General features: G+C 48.6%; 1 protein-coding gene across 1 annotated transcript; it reads right to left on the bottom strand.

Moving 5' to 3' along the window:
• Nucleotides 1–5,655: 5,655 nt before the first annotated feature.
• Nucleotides 5,656–12,461, bottom strand: POMC (proopiomelanocortin). Its single transcript, XM_032353800.1, has 3 exons — nucleotides 12,365–12,461; nucleotides 8,742–8,893; nucleotides 5,656–6,482 (listed from the first exon to the last, which is right to left on the bottom strand). The coding sequence occupies exons 2-3, from the start codon at nucleotides 8,871–8,873 to the stop codon at nucleotides 5,817–5,819; spliced, it is 798 nt and encodes a 265-aa protein (XP_032209691.1). The 5' UTR covers nucleotides 8,874–8,893; nucleotides 12,365–12,461; the 3' UTR covers nucleotides 5,656–5,816.
• Nucleotides 12,462–15,436: the final 2,975 nt, after the last annotated feature.

Genomic DNA, 15,436 nt, shown 5'->3' with positions numbered 1-15,436 from the left:
AGGCAGAGCTAGAAGGCCTTTCGCCATGTTCTCTCGGTGCCCCTCACCCATCCCCCCTCCAGGAGCCTTTGTCCCTCCGGAGCCTCCTGGGTCTCTTCGCATGGCAGCACCCAATGGTCCCAAATAGCCCCTCTCTTGTCTCCCAGGAAAACTTCCCATCACTTTTCTGAGCTGATGGAACTCGCGGGAAGGTGTGAATGGTCAAATGATTCCTCCCTGGAGAATTTGCTTTTTAAAAAGAGGGAGCATGAGATTTCTTGACCCAAAGGAATCCCTTTTTAGGGTACAATTTTAGGCTGTGTGGTGAAGGGCCAGAAGCAGGATGTTTCTGCTAAGGGGAAGGGACTTCGTGGGACACCCTCTGGTCACACTGGTGCCCACAACCCTGCACAGACACACAGTGAAATCCTGGGTATAAGGGTAAGTAGGTGTATTTTCCCAGAACTGGGAAAACTTTAACATGTGCATTTTCCCATTACGTGTGCAATAACTATTTTGAATAGGGGGGCTATCTGACACTCATCCTGTAGTTTCCACTCAGGTCGGTGCCTCTGTGCTAAGGGCCTGTGGCTTCTGGATGGCCTGCATGATTACGAGGCCCAAGGATCTTGGCTTCTGCTCCCCACCCCTCCCCCACCTGTGGCTTTTGGCTCTGGCTCTTAACTAGTGCTCAGCCCAAATTTATAAAGCATGAACTTTGACTTCTCTTTACCTTTCTGTCTCTTTATTAAGAAACAAATTTTAAAATAAAATATGAAGGCAAATGACCTTTGGAAGAAACTTTAAAGAAACTCTCAATCTTGAGCCACAAATGGGTCTTTCCTTACCAGATCTTTCCATCTGTATCCCCTGCTTGGCTTTGATGAGAAACCCTATTTCTTTCTTGTGTCCACTTGACTTTGGGGGTTAATTCATGGCAGCTGCACCCTGGGACATACCCTCGGGGTCCTGGCCCTGGGACTGGGATGTCGTGGTGCTGGAGCCTCTTTCTAGACCCAGCACCAGAACCAGAGATCTGTAGGCCCACCGGATGCCCCTCCCTCTTCCGCCCTGGGAATGGAGTGAAGAAGCAGGTGCACAGTTACCATTCTTCTTCCTACACTCACCCCTGTCTCGGTCCACAGCAGCTCTTTCCTTACCTCACCAGGGCTTAGCACAGATGCGCTTCTTTTGGGGGAACTAGCCGTTTCCTGAGGGCCCTCTTCTCAGTTTCAATTTAGAAACTTACATTCGGTAGAATACTGGATTGCCGGCTAACAGGAAGTAGGACCTGGATCCTAGCCAGATACACCTCAGAGTCAGAAACCATAATGTGACTTATCTCGATTACTCCGTAAATTGCAGAGTGTCCTTCACACCCATACTCCCCTCCCGTGAGCCCAGGGAGAGGGGCAAAGCAGACTGTGATGGGCACCCAGGCCTCGGGCTTAAAGTCACTGCTTACTGCCTTCCGAGCCCTCTGGTGTCTGGCTGCCCTGTGTCACGTGACTGACAACTGCGTCCTGCCTCTCGCTGTCTGGCTTGAGCCAACAAGCCCATCCAAAGCAGCGGCTCCTGGGAGCCACAGAGGACTCTTGCTTTGAGGCCACGGCGCAGGGCTGGTCACCACTCTTCGCATCACTTAAGGCATGAATGTATTTGAGACTTTAAAGGTCCTGTTAATTTGGTTGAATCATGTAAGTGGGTAAGAAGCAGCTCAGCAGACAGTCCCCGTAGGATCCTGGAGGCTCCTTGTTTTCCTTTCAGTGGGGTCCCTGGTGCCCTGTGCCCGCTCCCACTTTCCCCTCTCTGAAAAGCAGAGATAAGTAGTTCTTTGACTCCTAAATGCCTCCTCACCAAAGGAGGAGCCCAAGGAAGTGAGAAGAATTAGAAAGGTGCTCCCTCGGATGCTGTCTTCTGTCCAGCCTCTCCCACAGACGGATGGGCAGTGAAAAGTGGGCAGGGACCACCCACAGTGCTGGATGGAGAAGTACCAGGACCACACACACACACGCTGCCCTTTGCCCTGGGTGGCCTGCGTCCCAGAGAACATGTTTCAGTTGGCCTAAGAACCACAGCAGCTTGGGGTGCCGTGAAACAGCTCAAAGCCAGATCTTAGGGCTTCTCTTCCCTGCGGCATGATAGTTTCCTGTTGCTGTTACACGGTCCTCAGGCCTTCTGACCTGGTCACACGGAGGGTCACCGGGAAGTGAGGCTGTTTCTTCCAATCCTTTTCTGTGACCATAAAATGGCAACTGGCCTGTGGGGGTCTCTGGGGAAGGAGAAGGCCTGAGTGTAAAGCCGAGTATTAAGTTTAAAGGAAGATAGGAAAGGGGCGCCTGGGTGTCTCAGTCGTTAAGCATCTGCTTTTGGCTCAGGTCATGACCCCAGGGTTCTGGGATCGAGCCCCGCATTGGGCTCCCCACTCATTGGAAACCCTGCTTCTCCCTCTCCCACTCCCCCTGCTTGTATTCCCTCTCTCCATGTCCCTCTCTCTCTCTCTCTCTGTCAAATAAGATCTTCAAAAATAAAAAAGGTAGACAGGACAGCTCACGAGAGCAGATCAGGCCTGCTTTCCCTAACCCACAGACCCTGGCAGGCAGATCCTGCTGAAACATGGTATCTTATGGTGTCTGAGGAGGTTTAAGGTCCTGTGCTGCTGCTCCATCCCCAAGAAATCTTCTGGTTAAAGTGACCCTACGTCTGAAGATTGCAGCAGGATGGTCATGGTGGGCCTGGCCAGCTGAGGGGGTGGGGAAGAGACACGGACTGTGGATGGGGTTCAGTGGCCCATTGGGGACAGAGGGCAGTTTTCTGGGCTCTCCTTTAGCATGGCCAGGTTGACCTGGTCTTTCTCCTTCAGGGGACCTTGGGGCCTCAAACTATTCCCTTCCCCTTCTGAGCTCTTCCTCCCTGACCGTCAGTTCTGGCCTGTGGAGTGCAGAGCTGGAAATCCACAATACTACGGCATTACACGTACATCACGACATGTCTGTGTCCACTTAGACCCTCCTGACCTGGCTGAGAGTGTGTGTGCCCACGTGCACACATGTGTGTGCAACATAGTTGATAGTTGACAATATATGTACGTAACAGCTCACGTATTTATGTGGGAGCACAGAATTAGTGCCTGTGGCAGTTTTCTGTATTTTAAACTCATTGAGTCAAATTAGTTTTATTTCAAGGAAGGTGAAAGAGGGTGGGGGTAAGGGGGGATTGTACGAAGAAGGACTCTTTAGCGAGATTATTCTCTAGGACTATTAGTCATGATTTCCCAATGAGTCTTCATGATGCCCTTTTTAAATAAATGTTAATGTTGTCACCACATGGTTGTGTATTTGGTTTCTTTAAACGGTTTTGGGGGGATGCAAACAGGATCTGAAAATACCAACATTAACTACTGCCATTTAGCCGCCTCCACCTACCATTACTTTATGCACCTAAAAAGGAAGGAGAGTAGGGGAAAAGATGCTGCCCAGATGTAAACACCAGGCTTGGGATTCCCAGCATGGGAGCATTCTGATGGGAGAGCCTAGGCCATTTCTTCTTCACAGCGACTAGACTCTAGACCCATTATATAACCCACCATAGGGGAGATTTTAGGCTTAAAGAATAGGGCTTTCCAACTCCCTTTACAGAGGATTGCTTAGAGTATGTTCCAGTTTTCTTTAATTAGGAACTCCTAGAGCATCAAAATATGGGGATCTCTGTGCACGTGCCATACACAAATGTTTCCCAGTGGGATTTGATCTGTGCCATCCACTGCTATGTCTAATGTAATTGGCATATATGTGTGGATCTCTGTGTGCATGTGAGTATTTGTGCTTCTTGTGAATGGTCAGTGTGTGTGGCTGTAAATCCATGACCCAGCATTATACAAACGCTATGGGACATCTGAAAGAAAAACAGGGGTGCTGGGCTTGGAGTCTACTTAAAAAGAAAAAGAAGAAAGAAAGAAAAAGACACAACCCCAAGCCTTTGCCCTTTGGACCGTGGAGTTTCCCTAAGAGAACACAAGAATGCGTGAAGCTAGGAACTTACCATCCAGCCGGACTGTGTGCCCTCCAGGGCTGAAAATGAGGAGACTCAGCTGGAAGAGATCACGAGACTCCCCAGCAGAACTGGAGTCAAGCCTGGGCTCATGTTTTTAAAAAGGGTTTCACAATGGTGGGGGAAGGTGGGGAGTTCGTTCCAGGCCGAGGGGGAAGAGGAAAAGGAAAAGAAGGATAAGACCGGTCAGTGGAAACACAGGAAATGGGGTTTGGTCAGGAGAGTGAAGCTGATGGACGAAGTCCATGGCCCATGAAATCTGACATTGAGAGCAAATTGGGGTGGGGTGACTTTTGGCTCTTGAACCAGGGAATGTAAGGAAAGCAAGATTTTGTATACATGAATCTGAAGAACTTGTGTATGGTGGGTTGGGAAGGAAACCGACTGGAGACAAGGACATGGATTGGTTAGGAAGCTGTTGGGATAGTTGAGGCCGAGCACTGAGTATAATAAAGAGAAAAGCTGTGGCTAGGCAACATGGGAAGGGGTCTGGGCATAGCTAGGGCAAGAAGACAGAGCCATGAAGGCTGGAGCCGAAGGGTCTAAAAGAAGCATCTGTGTATGTTGTGTTGTATTTGTACAGGTGTTCTCCATGGCAGGGGGCGGGGTGTGTCTATGTAGGTTAGAACAAGTGTTTGGGGACATTTGTGAGTAGCCTGAGAGAGCAGCCAAGTCCGAACTGTCAGCCACCCTCAGCTGTCACACGTAGCCTCTCAGTGATAAAAAGATCACATCTCTTTTCTCATTAATCCTCATACTAGGAAGGGGTGGGTGGATGGATGAAAGAACCAAATCTTGGAAAAGTAGAGACACTTGCCCAAGGTCACACAGATAGCTGGATTCAGGGAGGTGTTACCACAGCTTCCCACCTCACAGCCAACAACAGTGAGCTTCAACCAATGTTGGGCTGGTTCTTAGACATGTTAAAAAGAAAACCACAGGCCCCCAGAATGGCATCAGCCAAGTCACCAAACTGGGGCTTAATACCTTACCTAATTGCACCCTCCCCCAGAAATGTAAATCTAGTTCCTTGATCAGGAATTTCCTGATAAGCACCAATCAGGTAATCTGTCACATGGGTCCTTTCCATTTGCTGCCCACCCCTCTCAACGTGCAAACGTGCACACCGGGCATGCACACACATCACACACCCCCACCCAAAAGATTAGGTAGTCAGCATGAGACCCCCCCCCCCCCCCCCCCCCCCCCGCTTTTCCCTCCGAGGGAAAGACCTTGCCCTGAACAGTTCTTTCCCTAATCATCTTCTCGCCCAACCCTCCTTCCTATAAAAACCTTCCATCTTGTACAACCACTCTGAGCTTCCTTCTACTTGCTAGACGGGATCCTACTAGGCTCATGAAACAATAAAGCCAGTTAGATCTTCAGATTAACTCAGCTTAATTTTTGTTCTTTCATAGAGGGGAGCTCCTACACGATTCTCCTAACACCCATGGGGTGGGGGTGCATCTTCTCTTCATTCCCACTGTGTCCTAGAAAATACACTTCCACGTGGTCACATGGAAACCACTGTCCCTCCGATCAGTATATGCTGCTCTTTTTTTGATGGATATGTATTTTTATTTTATTCGCCCCGTGGACATTCAGAGCCGGAGTCAGATGTGAGACTGGAAAGGTTTTATTTCCGAACTACAGACAGCTTGAAGAGGCTGACTATGGGGCCATCACGGCCTGGGCGAGGAGCACACCCAGGCCGGGAGGCGGTGGGAGGGCAGGCGAGGAGAGGTCGACTTCCTGGGGGGAGAGAAGCCTCTGGTCCCGCGGCGCCCTCACTGGCCCTTCTTGTGGGCGTTCTTGATGATGGCGTTTTTGAACAGCGTCACCAGGGGGGTCTGGCTCTTCTCGGAGGTCATGAAGCCGCCGTAGCGCTTGTCCTTGGGCGGGCTGCCCCAGCGGAAGTGCTCCATCTTGTAGGGCCCGTCGTCCTTCTTCTCCGCCACCTCGGCCTCCGCCACCAGGCCGTACTCCAGGTCGGCCAGGGCCGCCATGCCCTCGGCCGCGCCCTCGGGGCCGAGCGCCGGCTCAGGCCGCTCCCCGGCCAGCTCTCTCTTGAACTCGAGCGGGAAGGCCTCGGCCGACTCGTCCTCGGCGCCGTTGGGGTACACCTTCACCGGGCGCCGCTTCTTGCCCACAGGCTTGCCCCAGCGGAAGTGCTCCATGGAATAGGAGCGCTTGCCCTCGCGGGGGCCGGGCTCGCTGCCATCGCCGAGGAGCTCCCGGCCGCCCGCGGGCAGCAGGGCACGGCCTTCGCCCACGGCGACCTCCTCTTCTTCGCGCTTCTGGCCCGCGCTGCCATTCCGGGGGCCAAACCGGTCCCAGCGGAAGTGGCCCATGACGTACTTCCGGGGGTTCTCGGTCAGCGGCTGCTCGTTGCCGCTGCGGGGGAGCACAGGCGTCTGGGCCAGGAGGTCAGGCTTGCAGGCGCGGATGCACGCCTGCGGGGGCGAGCGGGGGGGGGGGGGGGAGGAGGCGGGGGGCGTGGTTAGGGCAGCCTTGGCCCACGGCACGCAGCCCAGAACCCCGCGCTGCGCCTGCGCCCTGCACGCCCGCGGCTCTCAGCACATGCCCGCAGGACCTGGGGCCTCGGCAGCTGCCGCCTCCCTGCCGAGGACAAGGATGTCTGACCCCCGGTCCTGTTGGCGCCCGTGGATGCCTGAGACCTATCGCCTCTTCTGGTCCCTGTACCCTTTGGTTCTTCTGCCTGGCAGCTACAACAAATACCCCCATCCCATTCGTGGGTTTACTTATCCCAGAGCTTTAGTGAGCAGGGTCAGTGTCTTACCTTAATGTATAGGCACTGATCAAAAAATGGTCAATGGTGGTCATCTTTGGCACTTAATGAATACTGAATAAATTAAATAAATAGATATGCTTCTGTGTGAGTCCGAGAGGGGCATTGGGCTGAAATTTGGGGGAGATTTTTTTTTTTTTAAGATTTTATTTATTTGAGAGAGACACAGATAGCAAGAGAGCATGAGTCGGGAGGAGAGGGTGAAACAGGCTCCCTGATGAGCAAGGAACCCCATGTGGGGCTCCACCCAGGACCCTGGATTTATGACCTGGCCTAAAGGCAGCTACTTAACTGACTGAGCCACCCAGGCACCCCTGAAATTTGGAGGAGAATCTATTCAGATGAGAGAAATAGAAGTCTGGCCTTTAGAGCCTGTATTTCCAATAATGTCTCAACCTTTCCCCATGATCTGCACACCTGACTGATTCCCTACCCCAGCCATCTCCCTGTACCATGCCTCAAAATTTTTCCCATGCCATCTGGCACTTTCTTTGGTTCTTTAAAGTCTTTTGAGCTGACCCAGTACTTTCCCCAATTAGTGAGCTTTGGGAGGAAGTAGTTCCCTTCCCTGTCACCTCATTCTTACTGGAGGGAGGAGTAAACAACCAGGATTATTTCCATTGCTTGGGTCAGGGAGGATATGTCTCTGCTCTCTGTAAGCAGACAACTCCACTATGGTACACATTTGTCTGAGAGAATGACCTATAGCCTGCAGCCTTGATTTTTCAGTTACTTGGGACTGCAAAGGAGGAAACAGAAGGATCCCACCCACTCTGCTGAGTTGGGAATTTCATACTCCAGGGATTTAGAATTATGATGCTGCTGAACAGTGGAAAGTAAAAGCTATCTCACACTCCTCTCCCCTGGACACATAACCAAGCAGGAGGATCAGAGAGGTAAAAAGACCTTGGCAAGTATCTATGACTCTTCAGTGGCAGAGCTGGGGCTAGAACTCTGACCATGGCCACTGCTCCTTCCCTGGTGGGCTCTCAGTAGGAGAGGCTGTGCAGTGGGTATCTCCAATCAACAGTCTCTTGGGTCTCTCTCTGACCTAGAACTGACGGAATTCCCTGGGCTCTTTCTGTTTTGTACTGTACGTGAAACCTCTGTGTTTCTGAGCTCTCTCTCTTCACCATAACTAACTTCTTCATGGACAAAGCACACAGAATGTAGTGACGTTCATTCTACCCTCACCAGGCAGGTGCTGGCAGCCGGATGAAACTCATCCACTGATACTGGCAGTGTGTCTTTTAGTCCTTAACTTGGTATAATTTCTCATTTATGCCTCTTAATAGACACACACTCTCTCTCTCTCTCTCTCACACACACACACACACACACACACACACATACACACACACACAATTCCAGCTTGGCACAAATGGCTTTTACATGCTTCTGGAAAGGCTGCAGGTCAGTCCTCCAGAAGAAGAATAAGACATTTGGCAGTTAGAGGAAAATGGCACCGGGTTTTTCCTTCTCCTGCTAGAGAAGATTTGCAGTACCACCTCACTGACTTTATAATTGGTGGTAGAAAGGGAATGAAAACGTCAAGTGATACAAGGTTATAAGGAATAGTAAGTCTAAAAGATTGAAAATGTAGAGTCAATAGTGGGAACAATTATTATTACTGTTACTATCATTGTTATTATTTTAACAGCAATATCACTAAATAGCTAAAATCGAGTGGTCTACCCGACCCCCATCTCCCTGAAGCTGCTTCCTCCCCTCCTTGGCTCAATTCTGATTTTACCCTAGAGATCTGTTCCTACCCTGCCCTGAGTTACCCATATCTCTGGGAATGAATTTCCCCTTCCCCAGTCCCCTTTCTTATGTGCTGTCCCAGTCCCAACCACAGTCCCATCCAATGCCCAGACCAAGATGGCGGCCACAGCCCACATACCAGCAGGTTACTTTCCGTGGTGAGGTCCTGACACTGGCTGCTTTCCAGGCACCAGCCACTCACTTTCACAGAGGCCTGAAGCAGCAAGGCCAACAGCAGGGCCCCTGGGTGGCTGCAGCACGATCTCGGCATCTTCCAGGCAGGCTGAGGCTCTGCAGAGGCAAACAAGATTGGTGGGACCCCTGCAAGGAGCAGAACAATGTTGGCCACTGACCAGGAAGGACTGTGAGCCAATATTAACAACACATTCACTTGTGGAGCTCAAGGCTTTTTGAGGACAGGAGCAGTTCAAGGAGAAGTTTGGTGTGAGTTGTGGTGGAGAGGAGGGGAGAAGGACCTGGGCAACCTATGTGCAATTTCCCCTTTGTCTCCTGTTAAAAATCAGACCCCAAAGAAGGTTAGGACTAGAAGCTATTTTAGGGGTCATTTGTTCCAGGCATTATTTGAGAGATGAGGAAAATGAGTTCCAGAGAGGTAATAATTTGGATGTTCAGAACAAGCAAGGCTGGGTTCTCCTGTTTCCCTGAACTTTCTTATTTCACCACCTTCATGAAGCCATAGTTCTAACACTCCAGATCCAGGATGTTACTTGGGAAAGACAAGGGACTCTGAAATTCCTGCTCAAGACAAGTTTCCTCCTCCTCATCCACTAGGATCCTATCATTCTTCAGAAACTCTTGTTTCCTATGAATACTAGGTTTGTGTAAAGGCAAATAAAACCTCTGGCCAATTTGGCCAAAATCTCAAGCAACATAATATGATGTCCTGTACACAAATCACTCAGATGATCCTATTTCTCAGATTCCTGCAGGTTTGAAGATATTTGTTTATTTATTTAAAGATTATTTATTTATCTATTTATTTGACAGACAGAGATCACAAGCAGGCAGAGAGAGAGGAGGAAGCAGGCTCCCTGTGGAGCAGAGAGCCCGATGCGGGGCTCCATCCCAGGACCCTGGGACCATGACCCGAGCCGAAGGCAAAGGCCCCAACCCACAGAGCCACCCAGGCGCCCCTGAAGATATTTATTTTTAAAGCAGACCCCTATTCTTTCAAAACTGGCTCATCTTCTGTATAAATTACATATTGGACCTCCTCTTGTTCTCCAAGTCTCTCAAATGTAGTCTGAACTAGCTGGACTTGAAGATGTTCTAAGTGTAGAAAAGAAAGAGGTGAACACACAAAACAGAAGAGAACTACCCACCCCCCAATGTGAACACCCACCAAAGATACTTTGGGGGAAGTCAGCAATTACCTCTCAGCAGATGCTGAAGTCAAGAGGTCAGGATGCAGTAAAGAAGGGAGCACTGGTGCTGCCCTTTGCCTCCGGTGCCCAACACTTTCCCCAGCCCTCTACTTCTCCCACTACCTTGTCTCCTTTCACCCCTCACCCAATTCAACTTCCAGAGTTGACCCTGAGTTTGGTCATTAGCTCAACACCAATCCACAATCATTTGGGGTTTCAAAAGAGCTCAACCAGCTGTAGAAGGACACCTAATTAAGTTGAGGAAAGCAATTCACGTTAAGGTGTGGATGGCTGATTTTCTTATCTGTCCTAGTGAACTTTTGCATTTTAAAATGTTTGCCTAAAAGAAATCTCCTATTTGTGGAGGGTTGCCAAATCTTTTTTCTGGATAAGGTTTTGGAAATGAAAGTTCTCTCTGGCTTTCATTGTCTAGTTCAGAAAGCATTTCCTTTTCTTTGCCCCGCCTCCACTCCTTCCCCCCAAAGCTGAGCCAGCTCAGGGCTCCCTTCTTGAATGACTGCCAGGCACAACCTGAGTGACTTCAGAGCAGCCATTAGATGGCGCTGGCAGCCAGTCAGCTGGCCCATGAGTGCCTCAGGTTGAAGGGGCAAACAGGAGAGCATCAATCAACCTTGGTGTCCAGTCTTGACCAGGGGCAGGCTGCTCCAGTTCAAGAATGGAGCCCAGATTTGGTGGGTAAAGCAATTTAGATTAAAGCTCCGAGGCCAAACAGCACACTTGGGTCAGACTTACAAGAGAGGCAGAAAAATGGTCATTACATATCACTGTGGGCAAGTGTAAAATAACATCTTAATAGAGAAAGAAGCAACATCATACAGATCTGGCAGTCCCCTCAACTATACTTCAATTCTCCTCAAGGCTGGCCATCCTGGGATGATTTCCATTTTCTTACAACCTACCTCATGATTTTAGGACTGTCTGAGAAGCCCCAGAGAGCATTTCTTCTCTCTCTCCCAAACTGACTGTCTGTGTCATACAACATGGTAACAGTCACGCTGCCCACCCTCTCAGCGTTCCATTCTACTGCTAAAACATTAGTTTCCGGAAAGCAACTTGATTTCTTTTTGCCTATGTTTATTTTCTATTTTTCTATAATGAGCAAATATTATCTTGTGTCCCTTTTTTCAAGAAATAGAGTAATGGGAGAGTCAGGTGTTGTGCTTTTGGTAAGTAGGGATCGTGTTATATATGATCAATAATTGAAAGTCTTGGAAAAATAAATAGAAATTTGTAATTTACTAATCTTGACATTAACTTTATAACAGAACTATACTTATTAGAACTGCATATATGTAGGTGAATTCTCTTTGAGCTAAGCAAAACATTATGTTTTTTGGTCTGAAACTGGACACTGGTCATGCCCTTCTATAAAGATTAGAGGAACAGAGGTGCAGCGGTTTCTCCTTTCATCATGATACACACATATCAAGTCCTAAAACGAAAGTGTCGAAAGAATATTAAGTCATTAAATAACGTGTAATCTGTGCATATGCTCACAATTAACAAAATAAATGCATACTCGTACTTTCCTTGGCTTTTTCCAACCATTCTGTGAGAACCACCACCTCCCCATTTATGTGCGGAAAACTGGGAGAATCCAAATGTCCTGCAGACTCTCCCTCCTTCATTGGAAACCTACCTTACCTAAGCCTCTATCAGCTCAAAGGGCTGCTTCTGCCCTGCAATCTAGGGTCTTCAGGATTAAAGGTCCACTCTGTTGTCCCATTGAGGGCACACACAGAGGGTGGTTCAGAACCTTGGACAGTTCCCACGCGGGCCACCTCGTTTTAACCCCAGCTGGGTCTTTCAGAGGAGACCCGTGTCTGGACGGAGCTCAGCCATAACGGGTGCACTATCGTGCGCAGAGAAACAAGGATTCAGAGGTCTGGATCTAAAGAAGTCTGGAATGCAGGGAGTTTATGGTAACTTCTAGCTCTCATTTCCGACATTAATTTGCTCTACAGTACATGGTAGCTTTTAGAAGTGACACCTACCCAAGAAAATCGAGAGGAAGAGGAGCCAAAAGGCGGGGCTTTACCGAGATCTCCCCGAGAAGGCTATAGAAATCTCGGGAGTCCTAACAGCCCAACTCCCCGGGGAAGACGCTCTCGCCCGCTCCTGGAAGGCACTGCTTCCAGCGCCGCAGCCGTTTTCCCACCATCCGGAGGCTGCCCCCCTCTGCACCTCTGCGGGCGGCTTACCACGCCGCCCTCAGTACGGAAAGTTTTGGGAAGTCAGGACCACAGCGAGCCAAAGGCGCCTCAAGTCAGCGATTGGGAGCCGGGCAAGAGCATCCCGGGGCCCAGGGACAGGGATGCCGGTGTAAGAGCGAGGTTCCGTGCTGCTGTACCCTTACCTGTTGCAGAGAGGCTGCGTTCTGGGCGACTTCTGCTGCGCCGGGCGAGGATGCTCGGCGGCCCCGTTAGGTGACTTTTCTTCCTTCCTTTCTCCTCCTCCGCCTCCGCCTTGTCCGGGTCGCTCTCCTCGGTCCTTATATACCTGCCGGGCTCGCCCTGGTGGGCAACGGACGTGAACTTCCTGGCAGCGTAACAAGCAACTCCCCCGACTATGAGAAGGGGGGCCGTAGGGCTCAGGAGGGGGGTTTCCCGGTAGGGGCTAGCGCAAGGGCGTACGTGTCGGGGAAGGGGGCCGGGTCTCTGTCCCCGGAGGCTGGAATTAACACCGTCCTGCTGAAGGGCGCACCTGGCAGCCATCAGGAAAGAACTTAATTAAGGATGGTATTGGGTCTCCAGTTAGGACAAGCAGGCGGCTTATCACCCCGGTGTGGAGTAGGCCTGGAGCAACGGCTGAGGTAGTTGAGGAGAGGGTGAAGTTACTTGTGTGCGCGCTTGGACTGTCATTTGCCTCGTTCACACTTGAAGGTAAATATCCCACAAAGGGGAGTGCGTCTGCAATGCCTCAGATTTCCCCATCGTTTGGAAACTGTGGTGAAGATGTTATGGGGAATCGCAATCCCTCTGCTCCAGTTTAGGAGTGCGGGGCAGCAAGGGGTGGTTGTGGGGGAGGGGGTGAGTTAGGGAGGGAAGTAGAGAAGGTCAGGGTTCACTCACTGGGTAGAGGCCCGGGAAAGTTGCCTTCTCGTAGGTGTGAACTGCAAGCTGCATTGCCCCTCCTGGGGTCTAGTCCAGAGCAGGCTCCTTCCTGTGCCCCAAACCCCGAGAGAAAGGTGTTGTTAACCTTTTATTATTAGTGGGGAGAGGAAGGGGGTGCTCAGGGAAGAGCAGCTGAAGTACTTTTCCTGTGGCCTCTACCTTAACCTGGAATAAAAGAGAAACAAATTGAGGAGTCACGGGATGGTGAGAGAAAGGGCTGGAACGAAACTGAACTTCAGATCAAGGTGCTTATTTTATTTTATTTTTCAAGGTGCTTGTTTTAATATGCCAATTGCAGGAACTTTCTTTATCCCCAGTCAGAGGTTCTTTCAGACTCCAACACTCCCATGAGAATTCCTGGTTGGTGACATTGGCTTTATATTCCACAATCCTTTCCTTTTGGGATACAGGAAAAATCTAAGCTAAATAGTAAACAAGGTACTTTGTCATCTGGCCTTGCCCTCTTTCCAGGGTCATCTCCCACCTGTCTGTCTTACATCCTGGCACTTCAACCATCCACAACATTCCTATTCCCATAAACACTACTTTCTCAAGCTTCCATCTCTTTGTCCATGCTACTCCCACAACTGGAACATTCTTCCTCTCTCCAGCCACGCAGGAAAGTTGAACTCCTGCATTAAGATTTAGCTTATCCATCACTACTTGTTCTCTCAAGCCCTCCTTGGCTACTTGTGCTACCTGGGACATGAAACATGGCTTTCTCTATTCTGCAAAGAATCCCATTCCTGTCCCGTCCATACATGTAGCCTTGATTGCTGGAACAAATTCTATGCTGGTTTCCATCTTCCTCCTCCACCTACACTTGTCCCCACCCAGGCTTGTGAGAACTCTAAATCAGATTGTGATTTTATCTTATTTTTCTTCTAACTTTAAGGGGCAATTGATGGTAGCAGAAAGGCCAGGTGAAAAAAAGTTCAGACTGACCCAGCTCCTGTCCTTCTTTAGTTAGCTGAGTTCTTAATTACACACAGCAGAACTGAAAGACCACTGAATTGTATTTAGGATCACTGAGTAGGTTGGGGAACCAGGATCCAAAAATAGGCAGGAACAAAAGTTGGCTGGAATTATGACCAAAATCGGGTTGCTGACCAGATCCAATTAGAAAAAAAATCAGATCATCATTGGAAACAAGAGGGCACAAGTAGCACTGTCAACACCAGAGGCATCAAATATAGTTCTACAACTTCTATCCCCAGAATAAATAGATTAGGAGGTTGCAGATGCCACCAGGTAGGACTGACCATTGCGCTTGCTTCTCTAGCACTAGCTCCTTTTGAAAGCCTGGAACAGCTGCCTTTGATTGCCTGAGATAATATAACTTTTCCCCTTTGTTGGGATAATGTGGTGAATTACAGTGTTGATTTTAAGTGTTACACAATATATTACTAGATTGAGCCTAATTTATTATGACTTGTTATCTTTATTTAGCACTGGGTTTAATTTGTTAATATTTTACTTAAGATGTTGTATCCATATTTATGAGATTGGCCTGTAGTTTTTCTTTGTTATATAATTCTTGTCAGATTTTGGTGTCAAAATTAGGCTGTCCTCATAAAACAAGCTGGAAATCTCTATCCCCCCATCTCCTCCATATTAATAATTTGGTACAATTTGTATACAATGGTGTTTATCTCTTCCCTAAATGTTTGGGATAATTTATCAGTGATAGCATGTTTGTTTGTTTGTTGATTGGCTTTGAATTACAGATTCAATCTCTTGGCTAGCACAATTCTAATAATCTATTTCTTCTTGTGTCAGTTTTAGTAAGATGCCTATTTCTAACAATGTATCCATTTCATCTAAATTTTTTAATTTATTAATTTATTGGTTTAAAATTATTTATTACATCTTCTTATAATCTTCTTAGCATCTATGGAATCTGTAATTATGGTCCCCTTTCATCTCTAATGTTGATATGTCATCTCTCTTTTCCTCTTGATTCTTTTCTTACGAATTCATTGATTTTTTTAGTGTTTTTAAAGAATCAATTTTGGTTTCATTGATTTCTCTATTGCATGTACACTTTTATGTAATGTAGAAACTTATTTATAGACATAAAAAACAGCCACTATGTGTTAAGGGGAAGAGGTATAAGATGGAGATATATGTAGAGATAGAGATAGGAACTGAGATAAAGCTTAAAAGACACTGAAGTGTCTGTAGTGGTTGTTCTGGTTCTCTAATTTATACTACAAACCATTCCCAAAACTTAGTGGTTTAAAATGACACTTATGTTGCTCACAGATCTGCAGAATGATGGGGTTGGGTCAGGCCAGCACGTCCTTGCCCCACTT

This window comes from Mustela erminea, chromosome 7 (genome assembly GCF_009829155.1).
Source record: "Mustela erminea isolate mMusErm1 chromosome 7, mMusErm1.Pri, whole genome shotgun sequence".
Taxonomy (NCBI): domain Eukaryota; kingdom Metazoa; phylum Chordata; class Mammalia; order Carnivora; family Mustelidae; genus Mustela; species Mustela erminea.
The sequence above is the reverse complement of the archived record's forward strand: the minus strand, read 5'-3'. Positions and strand labels throughout refer to the sequence as shown.

What these genes read in the sequence shown, in the direction of transcription:
- POMC (XM_032353800.1), bottom strand. Translation starts at nt 8,873, where the DNA reads ATGCCGAGATCGTGCTGCAGCCACCCAGGGGCCCTGCTGTTGGCCTTG. An exon ending in CCACGGAAAGTAACCTGCTG is followed by an intron (nt 6,483 to 8,741) that starts GTATGTGGGCTG and finishes TCGCCCCCGCAG; the next exon opens with GCGTGCATCCGCGCCTGCAA.